We start from the raw sequence: 17557 nt of genomic DNA on the forward strand, positions 1-17557 counted from the left end.
CAAAAAAAAAAAAAAAAAAAAAAAAAAAAAAAAAAAAAAAAAAAAAACACTTTTTTTCTTATATTATAGAAAATTCATGAAAGTTATTTTTCAAAAACAGATTAAACTATATTTTTAAATTATGTATAATCATGGCAATAGAAAAACAATCTCCTTTTTCACTAGTATTAGATAAGTAAAGATTTGTAAAACCCTAAAATGTAGCATAATTTTAACATTCTGCACAGAGTCTTTAGGAATATATAATGTTTATCTCTATCTCTGTATCTATCTATCTACCTATCTATCTGCCAAAGAAGTTGCCTAATCAAAGCAATGAAAACCTTCAGTCAGTTTTGTCCTTTCCATGGTTACTTAAAAAACTATTATTATGGCAACTGGTCAATAAACATTTGAATGGATGTATGGACGAGAATAAATGAATGAATGAATGGAAAAATGAACAGAAACATAAATGGATGAGGCTACCTCACATCAAAAGTATCATGACTATTTATGAGTACTTTGGTGAGAAAATATTAAGGATAAAACATTGTTCCAGGGCTAAGAAAATAACCCATCAGTCATTCAAAATTGAATTACAAATCCTAAAACAAAATTAAACAATGCAAAGCATTATTGTGAAACATGATGTGAAATCACACTAATAAATAAAGGGGAAAATCATAGAATAATACCTCACAGAAGTACCTGTGTGTGACAAGACCGATGCTGCTACAGTTATTTATTTTACTTGGAGTTAGCCTGTATGTGTAATACATTAAAACTGCTGGTCCATGGAGACACCAAAATATCACTGCTTTAAAATTAATTTGTATTCAATAAATGTTATAATTATTACTAAATTTTAAAACCTTACATGCTGCTGTGATTATATAGAAAAGCACAGGCCTTAGACATACATTAAGCAAAGATGTAAGGCCCATTAAACAGCTGAAATAGATTCTCAAAAGTGGCAGAAAACATTCCCTGATGTCACTTTAGAGTGCACAATATTTTTCGCTGTGTACTTATATGTACTGTTGGTGAATCAAGGCCCAAAGACTCTCTCCAGGTTAAGTAATACTCCCAATGGGGCTGGGGATTTAGCTCAACGGCAAAAGCGCCTCCCTGGCAAGCACAAGGTCGTGAGTTCGGTTCCCGGTACCGAGAAAAACCAAAAAAAAAAAAAAAAAAAAAAAAAAAAGTAATACTCCCAAATGTATTTCTCCCACAATAGTGTGTAACAGGACTCGGGAGTCCCAGGAAGAGGAAGGCTGGAGTGTCCTTTCTCAGCTGAATGAGCTCTTCTCAATTTAGTTTGTAGAGTGAAACAAGACTGTGAAGGACATCCCAGTGGGGTTGCCAGGGTATGGAGGAAGATGATTTTAAAATTGCTTTTTCTCTTCCAATACTTTCTAATCCTCCTCTTTCTGTGCTTCTTTCAACTATGCTGACTACCTTTGCCCTGTTACTCTTTGGACCTTTGCACATGGTGTCCATAAAATAGGGAGCAGAAGCAATTTGCCAGATAATTCAGAAAAATATATCTTGGGAGTAAATTAGCTGTCAGTGTTTTGCTTCAAATTTTCCAATTTAGTCAAAAGTTTGAGATATTTTCCCAAATAATCTCGGGGAATACTATTGTAGGGGCAGTTCTTCTTAACTTTGTATGCAAACAACATAATACAGTGTCATGTACATAAGACCTTAACACATACAAAATACAAATATAAAAAAACATTTCAGAACAGCTTTTCTGTTTCTCTCTCCCTTCAAGCTAAGAAGAATACATTATGTGAATTTCCTCACTGCTTTCCATGTGTTCTCAAGATATGTTTCCTTAGCTCCAAAACCAAAACTGTTTCTAAATAGTCTTATATCTAACACTATTATTATCTTCACTTCTTTTCACAATAATCTCAGTAGATGCGTGATATATCTAAAATTATATATATACATATATACCATACCACATTATACCAGTTATTGATATTTAAAAAAAACCACTCCATATGTCCTAATCCTACTCATACTTTAGGATCTATTTCAGTTGCTCCTTCTTTGGCAAACACTTTTACTTCTAACTGAAGCTAATCTCCTCCTCCTAATAACTTCCAATGTACTTTATCTGTGCACTTCTCTGCCAGATTTATTATCTTGCACTATAGAGTACAATCATGTGGCTATTTTTTTTATAAATACCTACTTTTAGATTGTAAGCTTCCTGAGTCCAGTGTAATTACCTGATGAATCACTGTGTCACTGAGATTTGTTTATCAAAGTTACCAATACACTCTAGAATAAATTAAATTTTAGATATATTTATGGAAATTTACACATGTATCTATTGCCCCTACTAGACGACTGCCTCCACATACAGCCAGGCTTTAACCCAGTTGCAGGCATATAAAAGACCTTCAATGAATACCATTACATGAAAAGGAAAACTTAAGTGGCAAGACTGGGAGCTTCTTATAAATTGTACCTTGCTTTTGGGCGGTGGGCTGTTTGTGCTCTTGTCTGTGTGAATGCTGGTAGGAGATACAGCAGCACCAAGGTTGCCTTGGGGTATGCCTGGGAGCTTCCCTCCTGGAGATACCTGCATTGCAGCTAGCTGGGCAGCATATAACTGCTACAGGGAAAAAGGAGACAGAAAAAAATACTATCAATAACAAAATAAACACATCTTTCAGAAAGTACCTATGGTCAGATGTAGTATTTCCCTATGGGCATTTTTGTCTATGCCCTGGAATATTTAAAGAAGATGTCACCTCAACTTAACGACTTACTTCTCAGAGGAGACAGGACAGATATCACATGCAGGGCTCTTACTATCATTATGTCCAGGGACTCAAAGCAAATAACAGTCATCCATATTTACTCTTTTCCAAATGTCTACGAAGACATTCATATCGTATTATTTGGTCAAGAGCTCCTTTTCCTCTACATTAAATTTACAGCGTGTTAAAAAAAAAGAAGGCAGCTTTGTATACGCAGTAATTTTCTTATTATGCTTATTAATTCAATTCCTGTATCTTTTTGTTTCATTTACTGAAATGGGTACCTATAGCAATTTTTCTGAGAAATAGCTGCACAGAAATACAGAAAAGGCACTGTGAAGGACCAAAAGGATAGCATTCAAAGAGCACGATCTGGTCAGTGTACCTACACTGATAAATATTAGCTGGATGCTTGCCAGAAGTTCACTTCATTACACAATATAAACAGACCAATTTCAAATTTTCTTCAGGATTAGGGTTTTAAGTAAGACCATCCAAAATACACTCTTCCACTAAGCTCACAATTAATAGCTCTCATTAAAAAAAAGCAAATGATCTTTTACAAATTATCAATTAACTAAAAGGAAGATTTTGCTTTTAGAATGATAGTTACAGGATATAATATCCTAAAACAAGGTGCTTGCTTTACAATAAGTAGTCACATAAAATATTAAGATTAAAGGGCTGGGGATTTAGCTCAGCGGCAAAAGCGCCTGCCTGGCAAGCGCAAGGTCGTGAGTTCGGTTCCCGGTACCGGAGAAAAACCAAAAAAAAAAAAAAAAGATTAATACACTTTTCGTCATTTAGCACTATGTAAAAATTTAGCAATCTCGATGAGAATATAGTTACTAAATTTTATAATATGTGTCTGTATACAACATATCCTAATTTCCTGCTATCAATTTGTCTTGAGATTCCATGGATAGGCTTTACTTTACAAGGCAGAAACTTTTCTACTGTGAAACAGTTTTTCGCAATATCTTTTCTGAAAGAAAGATTTCAAAGGGTAAAATTGCTCAGGATAAGCCATAGAATCTGATCAGTGGTTCAAATGAAGCATGCAAAATGAAAACAGAAAAATATACACATATTGTTCAAGTTTCCAGATACTACAACATAAATGAAATTAGGAAATTAAAAATTAGTGATAAAACTATAGCTTATTTTGATGCAAAGTAATGTAAGGTCTATTCAAGAGAAATGCTGAACACTATACATTGCTGAAGTGTTTTCTGATTGTCAACAGTGAATGCTTGCATAAGGAATGTTTCAGAATAATTACGTATATCATTTCTTATCACACTCAGAAAGAGGAAGAAAGAAAGATTCTTAAATTACATAATGAGGAAAAGATAATTAACTTCAGATATGAAGACTTGGCACTTTATTAATTTTAAAACTATTAGAGGGGCTGGGGATTTAGCTCAGCGGCAAAAGCGTCTGCCTGGCAAGCGCAAGGTCATGAGTTCGGTCCCCGGTACCGGAGAAAAACCAAAAAAAAAAAAAAAGAATTGAGGTATACTCCCACATCAATGTTAAAAACATATGCATCATATTCTATAATTAGAAAAAGTTTTATTCTGTCATTATTCTGAACTGATCCTGAAGTCACTTAGAACATTTTCAAATATCCTAGTGATATCATTTTGAAAATTAAAAATGGGTCCACTGAAATATATATACTCATACTGAATTTTTGAAATGTAACTATTTTCACTGATTAATCAATGAGTATGTTTTATAAATTATATTTTATTTTAAGTTTATATTTTGCTGTATAATATTGTATTATACACAGTGTCCTTGTCTTGGAAAATGATTCTACTGGGTCTTACTCCTGGGGGGGGGGTTACAATATATACATAATTTTAATTTTGGCTGAATAAAATTGTATTATACACAGTGTCCTTGTCTTGGAAAATGATTCTACTGGGTCTTACTCCTGGGGGGGGGGTTAACAATATATAGATAATTTTAATTTTGCCTAACTAAAATTACTAAATTTACTAAAAATGACATGGGATAAACATTTGTAGGTGAGCATAAAAATGTGAACAAAATAGTTATTCAAAATTTAAGTTTTTTAAAAAATTTAATAACATTGAAAAACTGTTTTCTGTTACTTAGATAAATAGTTCCACCAGTTTCCCATAAATGGTGATTCAGCTACTATGGATAGATTCACAACTTTCAAAGAAGTATATGAACCACTACTAAAAATATAAAAGCATACTTTGAAACATGGTATTAAATTTAAAGGCTGGAGTTAGAAAATTTGAGTACAAAAATCATGCACATTCTTCCCTTACTCAAATAAATGCATTATTTTTACCCTTTCACATATGAAATTAAGGTTCAAATGAGTTAAACTGACCTAAAATGTGCCTTTGAGTTGAAATGGTAAAGTTGTCCAAGGTCACAGAGCTTAGGGCCGGGATTAGAATTTAGGTCTGCTTTTGTGCAAAGCTCTGGTTTTTTAACTATTCCTCTAGAAGAAGAAATAATGGTTCTTGAAAGAGCTAGAAATACTGAAGAAATAAAAATGTAGCTTATGGAACAACCTGAGAAAACATGACAGCTGCTTACAGGAAAATATGCACAGACACAAAATTCTTATCAACACATGAGCACCAGAAAGACACCAAATAATTAATAGATCCCAACCTAATCATTGGTGATTAGTTCTTTTAAAGAAAATCATCTGACAGTGGGAAGCAGGACAAATGAAGTGTGAAAAAATGTGGAGAAAGGAGGAGAAGAGAAGTAAAATTTAATATCTTGAGTGATATAAAGGCCAGAAAATATAATGCTCTGCAGAAGTTTAGAAGTCACAACAAATTCTGAATATAAGTTTGGAGGTCAGAGTCAAGTTGTCTGCAAGGTTGGCATAATGCTGAGTCTGGTTAAGTGAACAAAGTGAGTGTCCTCTTAGCATCAGTCTTTGAGCTTCAGTGTCTCATTTTTTCTCTGGCATTTAAAACAAGTCAACTATTTTCATAAGAGCACATTTATCATAATAAACCTTATATTTAACTGTGGGGTTTATGTTCTATGCCTTAAAGAAAGATGCTAGCTAGATCTTCATATAGGAAAGGAAGGAGTCGTACTTCCTTTATTTGCAAGTGACATGAAATTTTACATAGAAAACCCCCCAAAAACACTCCAGCAAAAGACTCTTAGGACTAATAAACAAATGCAGCAAAGTAGTAAGATACAAAGTGACACACAAAAGTCGATAGCACTCCTGCACACCAATAATGAACCCAGGAAGAAAAAAAATCAGGAAAACAATCCCATTCAGAGTAGGTAAAAAAACAAAAAACAAAAAACAAAAAACTAACTATCTAGGAATTAAGCTCACCAAGGAAGTGAAAGGCCTCTATAATTAAAAATACAGTATGCTGAAATGAGAGGCTGAAGAGGACATCTAAAAATAGAAAGGCATGTGGACAACCCAAACCAATATTGTCAAAATGGCCACATTATCAAAAATGATGTAAATACAGATTTAATGCAATCTCAATCAAAATACCAACAGTATTCTTCACAGAACTAGAGAAAGTCCTAAAATCCATATGGAACCAGAAGAGATGCCTGAATAGCCAAAGCAACCATGAACAAGAGCAAAGTAAGAGGCATCACAATCTTAGGTTTCAAATTATGTTACAAAGCTGTCTTGATAAAAACAGCACAATTCTAGCACAAAAACAGAGTGACCAATGGAACAGAACTGAAGGTGTAGAGCCAACCTCAAACCCCTTCAGATATCCTATCTTTGCAAAAGTGGCTAAAAACATGTTGGAAAAAAGAGCCTCTTTAACAAACAATGCCGAGAAAACTGGTTAACCACAGGTAGAAAAACAAATGGAGACCCACATATACCACCATATACTAAAGTCAAATAAATATGGTTCAAAGACCTAGATATAAAAACAGATATACTGAATCTGCTAAAAGAGAAAATGCATAAAATTCTTGAAGACATAGGCATAGGCAAGGACTTTGTTCACTGAACCCCAACTACATGAGAAATAACACTGACAATTAACAACTGGGATTATGTCCAATTTCAAAGACTCTGGACGAGAAAGGAAACAACCAGGTGAAGAGATAGTGTACCAAATGAGAAAAATATTTGGCCAGGTACTCCTTGCAAATAGAGCTAATATCTAGAATATCTAAAGAACTCAAATGAATTAAACTACCCCCAAAAATGACCTAGTCATAACATGTGGGACTGAAATAATAACTACTTCACATAGAAGAAGTACAAATGGTCAATGGCCAATAGTTACAGCAAAAACTTTTCAGTATATTTGGCCGTTATAGAAACTCAAATTAGATGAACACTGAGATTCTCTCTTATCCCAGAATGAATGGTTATCATGCAGGACTTAGCATCCAATGCTAGTTCTGCTGCAAGGGTAGGAGGAAGGAATCTTTACATTGTTGGTGGGAATGTAAACTAGTACAGCCAGTATGGAAATCAGTATGGAGATTCCTCAAAAAACACCTAAAAACAGAAATTCCACTTGACCCAGATGTCCTTCTTCCGGGTATCTTTCCCAAAGAGTTACAAGCCTAATATTACTGTAAAACATGCACTGGCGTGTTTATAGGGGCACAAGTTATAATAGCTAAATCACAAAAGGAAAATTTTGACTCACTTATAGGAAAGTAGATGCACCTGGAGACTGTAATGCTAAGAGAAATAATTCGGACCCAGAAGATTAACACATGGCTTTTCTTATACAAGGAGCTCAAAGTACAAATAAAGAGCAAAGTAAAAGAAATGTTAGGGACAGGGAGGCAGATTGTGGAGAAGGGAAGGAGGTCTAGACATGGGTTTCATGAGAGGGAGACGAGAGGAGGCGATAAATAGGATTAAGAAATACACACGGATGTACCGATTCCGCGCCATGAATGTCTTGCTACATGTGGCGAATCTATACATACTAATCAAAATACAGATAAAAGAAAGATCTTTTCTTTGTTCCAGAAACTCTGTGCGTACAATGTAAAGAAAGGCACAGGGGCAAAGGAGCCAGTGGTGGCAGAGCGGGGACAGAGGACGGTGTGCAATGGTGAAGGGGAGGAAAGAGCATGCCCTGACCGCAGTGCAGTGCGGAGCAGAACAGCAGAAGGCTGTAGAGGAGCCCGGCATCCGCAAGCGCCCAAAAGGAAGGCCAAAGAGTTAAACTGAAAACAGAGGCAAAAAGAGCCACTGAAGGCAGGAAGCCCACACGGCATGTTTAGAACTACAGATAAGGCAAGAATGTAACCTACGCAGCGATCAAACCTTAGTTGATAGAACTGTGAAAGTGAAGAGGAAGAAAATGGCATCACCAGTGAACTGAGGAAAAGAAACAGAGGAATGGGACAAAAAAGTCATTCCTATAATGTCTTCCTTTTGTGTGATATGTATTTGCCTATCATGTACTCCCCTTTGTGAAAAGAGTCATCCTTGATTCTTATTTAAAAAGCCAAAATATACTCTGCTTCTTTAAAAAAAGGAAAAACCAACACATTCAGAGAGGTCTTCTCACAAACCTGTATGCAGATGTTGAAAACGCTGGGACCATTTAATCAGGGACTTCTCTTAAAGTGTAGGTTGTTACACACCTCCTTCTTTCCTGTCATTTAATTTTCTCTTTTTTGCTGTGCTGGAAATTTTGCTCCCTAGGACCTCAGGCTTGCTAGCTCAGTACTCTACTACCACTGAACTGCATCACCAGGTCCACTTTTTTTTTTAAAGTATGAAGACTATGATGTTCTCTATTTATAAGCTTGAATTGTGTCTTTTGTAGTCAAACATAATCACTCATTTAAAAAAAAAATTCCTGTCCTGCGTATTAAAGCACTACTAGGCAGTGAGTAGACAGGCTATTTATTTATTTTTTATTTTTTATTTTTTTTGGTTTTTGGTTTTTCTCCGGTACCAGGAACCGAACTCACGACCTTGCGCTTGCCACGCAGGCGCTTTTGCCACTGAGCTAAATCCCCAGCCCCTAGACAGGCTATTTATAGCATTCTTCCAACCAAGTTGTCATGGTCTGGTACAGGGGCCCAAAAAAGACAGAAACACCTTGATGGGATAGTGAAGAATATATATATTTAATCTGTGCCAATTAACTGTCACCTTTTTTGGGAAGGGGAAGAGTACAACTATATTTGGACAACCTGGCTTTTCTGTCATAGTCACATACAATAGTTAAGATAGAATCTTAGGAAATCTGTGTATTACTTGGATATGTTAAGCAGCTACTGTTCAGGGCTAGGAGTGGAAAAACTCCACCAAACAGCCTATTTAAATTCTAAGCGGAACAAGTACATTCATTCCTAGAGATAGTAAATTCCTGCCACTTCTGTCTAATAGCATCTCTTCTCCAAATTGCTAAAAACACAGCTTCTCCCACTGGCTACCAGCCTAGTGTCTAACAGCCAGCTGGAGTATTTGGATTCAAAATATGCAGCTCTGACAAAAATATCGATCATAATTTGTTGCCCCCGACCATTGATTGACTAGTAAACTCCTTGAAGGCAGGAATGAGGTCCTATTCTTCAATGCTTTGTCAAGGAATACTAGATGAAAGGAAAAGTAGAATCAAATTAAGGTAAAATGGGCTGTGTAAAATAATATCATTTGTTATTAACAAATACACATTATTAGTACATATTTAACGCATGCAGAGTGAGGACAGTGAGTTTGTATAAAACAAATTAAAAATCTGGAAGGGATTTGGCACATTTTGGCTCTTTGAAACTTAGAAAGGCTCATCTATGCTACTGACACAATTCACGTTCATTTATTTCATTACAGAGGATAAAGGAACATGAATTTTAAAATCACAACATAATAAAATGCAAATCTGAATATACTCCTTTAGTCCTAAATCTAACAATATTTGTGTAAATCATTCTGAAAATATGTACAGAAAAAATGGATGAAGATTATTTGAAAAATATTGATATTTCAAGAGACAACAGAACAAAGAGGTAAAGCACATAGGTGTTCTTAAGTATTTGTAAAGAAATGAGAATTGCCTACTTTCTGTCTCATGAATACGCACTATTTAATCACCAAATCTAAAATATTTATTATCAGAGAATAAAATGTATTTATAGGAGGTATGATTATTAGTAAATATAAACTGTGCTTTAGGATTCTTTTAGTTCAAAGGTTAATTCTATTTTTCTTTTTTCTTTTACATTTTCTTCCTCATTCACCAACAGGTTTCCCACTCTGCCCCAGGCCCTGGTAACCACATTCTATTTTCTCCTTTTATTAGTTCAGCTTTTGTAGATTCCATATATAAGTAAAATCATGTGGTACTTGTTTTCTTGTGCCTGGTCCATTTCACTTAACAGGATGTCTTCCAGGTTGATCCATGCTGTCACAAATGACAGGATTTCCCTCCCTTTTACACCTGACTAGCATTCTATCATGTATACATTTTATCTATTGCTCTGGTGATAAACAATAGTTAAGATAGGTTGATTTTGTATCTTGGTTATATGAATAATGGTGTGATGAGCATGAATATGGTGATATCTTTCCATAAGTAGATTTGACTTCATTTGACCATATACCTAGCAATGGGAATGCTAGTTCTTTAATGTTCTATTTTAAGTAGGATCTATTTTGAGTTCTCCCTTATGTGTACCCAGGCAATCTGGAAAAGGGCTGTTATGGTTTGTGTCTGGATGTCCCCCCAAAGCTTCATGCAGTCATGGGCGGGCTTTTAGAGTTTATGATTGATCCAGGATCCAATCCAATCCAGATCCAATCCAGGGATTATGGGTGTGTGTGCTACACCTACCCTGGGGCGGGTACTTTGCATATGTAAGGGAGAGAAAGAGGCTGCTTGGTGCCCCTCCTCCCTTTTGCTCTTGTTGCTTTTGCTGTCTTTGGCTGCCATGAACTGTTGCCCTCTGCCATGTGCCACCCTGCCTTGGAGTCAGCCTATTATGGACTAAAACCTCCACAAACTGTGAGCTAAATAAACCTTTCCTTCCTTAATTCTGGGTGTCAGGTATTTTGTCTCAGCAATGAGAGAAAAGTAACCAAGACAAGAGCAGATGACCCTATACACAATCACTTATCCAGGATCCCACAGCACAGGACAACACATGGTTTGATCTAAGCATCTTCCTCTGCTTCTGGCATAGATTAGGAGATGAGAAAGGACTACCTTGTGGTAAAGATGGTGAAAAGTTGTGCCCCTCTACTTTTACCTGCTCTTTTTTTGTATTCCTTTTTACAGTTTTTTCCTCAAATTATCAGCTTCCTCACAATATAGAAGACAGATGAATGCAAAAACCATTTGAGGAGGGAAAAAAAGAAAGTTAAGATGATGAATAAAAATTTGCCTTCTAAAAATGCTATATGATAAAAATACTGATTCCTAAAAATAACTTGTGAACTACTAAACTGTCATTATCTGAAAGGAAAGTGCTGAGAATAGACAACCACTTCATATTGTTTTTGGTAAATAAATTGTGTTTTAGAATGAGTATCCTGGTCTCCATATGAAATTCATTACAAAATACACACATACACACACAGAAAATACAAAAAGTATGCAGTAACTAAATACAACTGAATTATATACATTTAATTGCTTATTCAAATGAGAACAATGAAGTTGTTTTAATTCTCCTCCAGAGTTTAAGTAGGCCTGAAGATAAAGTTGAAGGCGTTTATTCTCCTTGGTAACCAAGAAAGTTTTTACCCCAAAATAAATAGTAATCCCTTCTAAAATTTCACATAAGAAAACATATAGATTTAAATTTTACAAAGACAATTGTAGAATTAAAGTCTTCCTGATTAATAGCACCTTGCACGTCAAATATACATACAGAAATGGATGATTTGGGTTGTCTTTTAGCCAGAGTCTGATATTTAACAGTAATATTTAACATATTTACAGTAAGTTAAATGCTTGAAATAAAGATTTAAGAAACTGATATGATATCAATTATTACTGTTTTAAAAATACTTGAGTATATTCTTTTAAAGTCTGAATAAACCTGAAAAGATATATGTTAAATATGATATGAGAAAAATGTTTGTTTTTTTTTTTTTTTTTCTGTTTTCCTTAGGTTTTTTAGAAGAAGAGAGAGGGAATATCATTTGTGATGCAAAAAATTCTGAAAGTGATTTCAAGGCTCCGTAAGTGTTATCTTTATAGCTTAATTTCAGCTTCTTAATGTAACTTAAATGTGGAGTTTAAAGAGAAACTAATGTACTGGAGAAAATCTTTCAAAACATATTAGCATGTTTCACTGTGAATAAATTTGGTTTGCACATTATTTTTCATAATGTTTCTTCATAGAGAGTTATCAGAGCAACTTTTGTTAAACATGGACCTTCCACAACGCTGTCAGCATTTGCTTTCCATGTTCTTCAAGTTGTTGTATGAAAAGCAGAATAAACCTTAAGTATGCTGACTTTCAGGCTGAAAGAGCAAATAGAAAATCACATACCAAACATATAAAAATTCATAATTTATATGTCAAGCTAAGACACTGGCTAATCAATTATGCTCTATCTCCTGGCTGACAAACCATCAAACGACCTGCACACAAGTCAAAAGCACATGGGAAAGCACTTCGTACCCATTAGTCTGGCTACTATCAAAGAAAAGAAAACAGCAAATGGTGGTAAGGATATAGAAGAAATTAAAATCTGTGCATTGCTGGTAGGAAGGTAAAATGCTGTTTCCACTGTGGAAAATCTTAAGTTCCTTGAAAAACTAAGTATGAAATTAGTATATGACCTATCAATCTTACCTTTGGTCATATACCAGGAAGGGCTAAAAGCAGAATCATGAAAAGAACATTATATACCCATGCTCATAGCAGTATTAGTCCCAATCATGATGTGGTAAAAACAACCCAAATATTTCCCAAAGAAGAAACAGTAAACAAAATATGGTACATATATAAAACAGGATATTATTCACTCTGAGAAAGGAAGGAAATGCTGACATATCCTATCACATGGGCAAACCTTGATGATATTAAGCCATGCTAAGCAAATAAATCAGTTGTAAAAGGACAAATAGTGAACAACTTCACTTATATAAGTACCTAGGACAGTCAAAGTCACAGAGACAAAAAGTCTTCAAGAAAGTGCAAACTAATGTTAGAAGGACCTTCTAGGCAGAAGGGTCAAAACATAGAAAGTCACAGAGTCAAACTTCCAACAAATCAACTGTCAAAATATTTAAGGGTTTTCTGTGCATATAAAATAAATTTTTAAAAAACAGACTCTCTTTTTTTCTTTTTCAGTAAAAAACTTGTTTTTTCTACTTATTCCAGGCCAACTGTAAGGTAAATCTGTTTTCTATTCATCAGGACTAGGGCAAAGCGATAAGAAACTAGAAATAGATTGGCTTTTTTTTCACTTAGTAATTGTGTTTGAAGTCTCTCTACACTGTACTTACAAGTTTTGTAACCATTCTTTTGTGTTACTGAATAGAATATTCCTTTGTATGGCTATAGAGTGCTTGCTTATCCATTTATCTGGCTGATGGACACCTGGATTGTTCCAAGTTTTAGGTTACCATGACTCATCCTGCTATGACCATTCCAGTAGACATCTTCGTGTATGTTCAACATCTTGACTATCCAGTTCCTACTATTGGATTTTCCTAGTCATACATGTGAGTCATGGGTAATTTCTGTTTACCTTTTAGAGAAACTGCCAAACTTTTTCAAAGTTGTTAAACTCTTTTACATTTCTGTTGCAATGAATGAGTGTTCTAGTTGCTGTGCATTTTTGTCAACACTTGATATTGTCTGTTTAATACTACTCCCCCATGGGTATGAAATGGTATTTTTCTGCAGTTTCTGTAATGACATTAGCATCATTTCCGGTGCTTATGAGCCATTTCGCTGTTTCTTTTGGCAACTCATATATTCCAGTCTTTTGATCTTTGCTACAAAATCAGGCTAACTTAGTGCGTTATAAGAGCTCTTCGTCGGTTCCCGGTACCGGAGAAAAACCAAAAAAAAAAAAAAAAAAAAAAGAGCTCTTCGTGTATTTGAATTTGACTTTAAAAGATGACCCCCATCAGAGCAACTCGTAAGGGTGTGGTTTAATAACCGGCTGCACCCACTATCCAAATGTGCACAATAATAACGACAACAGCAGAATAATGCAAACCAGTGGTTTCCGCTCACACTAAGTTTTACACACACTTGTCCAACAAGTAATTGCTTTATTCTTTAATTTTCAAAACTCCTAAAGGAAAAGTGCACTGAGGGTTATACAGGGTGCCATGTTCTTTGTTTACAACAAGGAATACTGGGTTTATCAAAGGAAGCCTGGGAACAGTGACGACTATCATTAACCACCAAGATGACTTCTGTAGAACATTTGAGTAGACCGAGTTGGGCTGACAGCCCACCCTCAGGAATGACACTCTTGGCCAAACCTGTGTGAGGATGAAAAGGCCAGGGATAGAGAGAAGGGAAACCTCCCTCCCACCTTGGGTAGAAGCCACAGAAGTAGGGGGAGGTTCTGAGGGGTGGATCATTTCTCCTGCTGCTTCACCAGCTCTGGCACAGAGCCTGAGGGAAAGGGATGAGGTGAAGCAAACAGGAAAAGGTAGAAAAATTCACCTTGAAGAGAGTGACTGTCAAGGAAGACCAGGCACTGGAGTCATTGAGAGAACTGACTTCAAGGAGACACATGGGAGTTCCTGGGTCTACTGCATATGGATACAACTCCTAAAGAGACTTGAGGGCAAGTAAGAAACACATGTGAATGAAAGAATAACTACACTCAGACTTGTTACAGGAGATTTATCCATACAAAGCACAGCTAATGCCCACTATGTCCCTGGAACTTAATTTAAAATTATGTAAGTTGGAGCTGCTGGAGTGTAGGATTTTCAGTATCAGATCACTCAAGGAAATGATGCAAGTGGACAAAGCCCCTGAAAAGTGAACTTTAGTGGTTTCAGCAGAAGGACATGCTGCAAGAGGAAAAGAAACGCTCAACTTCAGGAGAAAAATGTCCTTCCTTCAGAAAGAACAGGTGAGCCACTTGGGCGGCATGCTGAGGAAACAAGGAGCAGAAGTTACCATGATGATGACCTGGCCCTCCTTAAAAATATCACTCCTGATTGATATGTCTCGGAGAAGCTGGGAAACAAAAGGAAATTGTTATATCTTCCCATAGCGTAGCTTTCTGAGTAAAATGCTGTCATGCATATACACATATATGGAAGTTATGTTGCTTATGTAAAGCTGCTATCACTCAATATTAATAGCACCCTGAAAATCTTTTTATTCTATTCCAAATGCAGTTTTAGTAAATGTGCTACTTGGATGTAAGAAGGAGCTACCCGTGAGGGGTGGAGTGCTGTGCGGGTGTGAAGGCAGCATCTTGCTAAAAAACTAAAGATAAATTCAAACTCACTTAAATGCTAAGACCTTTGCCACAGGTAAGACGCTCTCACGCCGTCTCCGTCACACCTCAGAAACAGAAGCACATAAAGAAGCAGCACTTCAGACACCCTGGTTTTTCAAAGGCTTCCTGCATTTTCCTCTACACTAATAAATCTTGAACAGCTAAGGGAAAAACATTTTTACTTTGATAATTAAAGCATTTTCTTAAAAAAAAAGATACATTGCATGAGGGTTATAAAAAAAAACAACTGATAGTTTATCTCTCTTTCTCTCCCCTCCCCCTGCTTCCTACTCCGCAAGCCATCCTCATGTACTGCACAGTAATCCATTACAATATGTTCCAACATCTGCCTCCCCATATGATGTATGACCTATTCGATTGACCCTTTTTATGCCGCTCCAGACTTGCTGTTCACTGCTGAGGGAGGATGAACACTCTGCATCTATCCCTGAGGTCACCAACCAGTAAATACATCTCTATTTGGTAAGGTAAGGAGGACACGGGCTGGAGGGCTCTTCAAGTCTCGTTTAGATCAGTGACAATGCTTATATATTTAATTAGTTTAATCCAGGGGAAAATACTGCTGAAATTCCTTTCAAAGCGACAATAAGAAGTTTTTGTTCCAGAGGAAAAAAATCTGTCCTTCCCAAATACTCATTTTTAATATAGGAAAGTTGGTTGATAGCAGAAAGAAACATAAATGCTTCTCTTTGGCTAAGTTCATGATTGTGAAATCATTGTTCATTTTATCCCAATAGATTGTGTGTGTGTGTGTGTGTGTGTTTGTGTGTGTGTGTGTGTGTGTGTGTTGGGAGTGATAATAAAATCACTAAAAAAAATCATTCTAACTCAATATAAAGAGAACTTGTGTGCCAGTTCATATTATATATCAACAATGTGTTACACTGTATATTAAAAAAAATACTGTATTTCCACAATACCTACTTGCTGGGTGCTTGGAAACACTGGGAATATACAGTGGAAATATACAGTGGAAACCCTAGGAAGTATAAAGACCAGACTTCGATGTCACTGTGATGTGCTCATCACTATGCTGGAAGTTTTGCAAGCCATTTCAGAGATCATCACAACAATTCTGTATGTTGCGTGGGGGCCATGAAGGTTCAGTAACTTGTCAAGGTTTAAATAACCTGCAGTGTCAGAAGTCTGTTCTCCTTTGTGTCATGTGCCTTATAAAATTATCACATGGTAAGCAGTGTCCCTATGGAAAAATGCTTTCCAAACACCAATGCTATGCACATTCATCTACCTCTGTTGCAGGGGGACAGAGGTGGAATTCCCCTACCTGCAGGGCAATAGAAAGAGGGATTTCCTATACATTTTGAGTAAATAATGACAGTTTCCTGAACCATAGTTGAAGGCTTCTTTAAGGGTTAAGGCTTCCTGAATCCTTGTAACAGGACTCTCCCTACAGAGGGTACCCAGCTTCGTAGGACTTTTTTCTTTATTTTTTAGTTGCTGTTCTGTTCCATTGCTACTATAAATAGGTAACAGATGTAACAGGTTAAAAGAAAAAAAAAAAAAACCTCTTATGGATTCCCCCTTACTTTTTCCTTTCTACTTCCCCCCTTATATTTCTTGAAAATAAAGTATTACACATTAATATTAGGGTTGGGTCTTTGAGTATACACTTTAAGATAAGTGAATATAAATTTGGGGTGAAATTAATGTAGAATACTGCACAACAGCAATAGTAGTTATAATAACTTCATGCTTTTATTGATTTAAAATATTTATAAAGTCCTGGTTTTATTCTATGATTTTTAGTGCCACGGATCTTACGTAGAATAAGAAAGTTATCAACGAAATAAGCACTCAGATGAAACATAAAATTGCAAATGTGATAAATACCAAATAACAGAAAGATACAATATTATGAGAAGATGAGAAAGAGAATGTTATGGACATCCGGGTTTGGAAGGACTTCCCAGAAAATATTAATACCCAGAAGTCTGCAATCTGATGGAGCTGTATGGCCAGGGTAGGGAGTAGTGGGACAGGAACTTTGTGGTGAGAGGGAACCTGACAGCTCCCCAGTATTGGAAAGAAGGGAGGGAGGCTCTAGTATGGCGGCAGAGATGTGTGGAATTGTGGATGAGGAGCTCTAGCGGTTTAAGAAAAGAAATGACATAATTAGACTTATAGCTGTATGAGATTAGTTTAGATTAAATAGGCTTGGTTCACCTCCAGCCCACTTATAACTGAAACAATATTTACCTAATCACTTTTTTACATCATTTAAAATTGATTCAAAATCAATTATACGCTAAATGTAAATACACAATTTTCAACATTCTGAGTTTCGTCCTTACTCAAATATTTGATCTTCCTTGTATAACACGTACTAAAGACT

The 17557-nt window shown here is 35.9% G+C and overlaps 1 protein-coding gene across 10 annotated transcripts in view; it reads right to left on the reverse strand.

Annotated features, from left to right (window-relative positions):
- Positions 1–17557, reverse strand: part of Sox5 (SRY (sex determining region Y)-box 5) — an 844441-nt gene that overhangs the window by 64206 nt on the left and 762678 nt on the right. For all 10 annotated transcript variants that reach the window (XM_005379086.1, XM_005379084.2, XM_013511607.1 and 7 more), the window contains one exon: positions 2468–2614. In XM_005379086.1, coding sequence (XP_005379143.1) covers positions 2468–2614 — 147 coding nt within the window. The remainder of the gene's footprint in view (positions 1–2467; positions 2615–17557) is intronic.

This window comes from Chinchilla lanigera, unplaced genomic scaffold (assembly GCF_000276665.1).
Source record: "Chinchilla lanigera isolate Chin_1 unplaced genomic scaffold, ChiLan1.0 scaffold00012, whole genome shotgun sequence".
In the NCBI taxonomy this organism is placed as follows: Eukaryota; Metazoa; Chordata; class Mammalia; order Rodentia; family Chinchillidae; genus Chinchilla; species Chinchilla lanigera.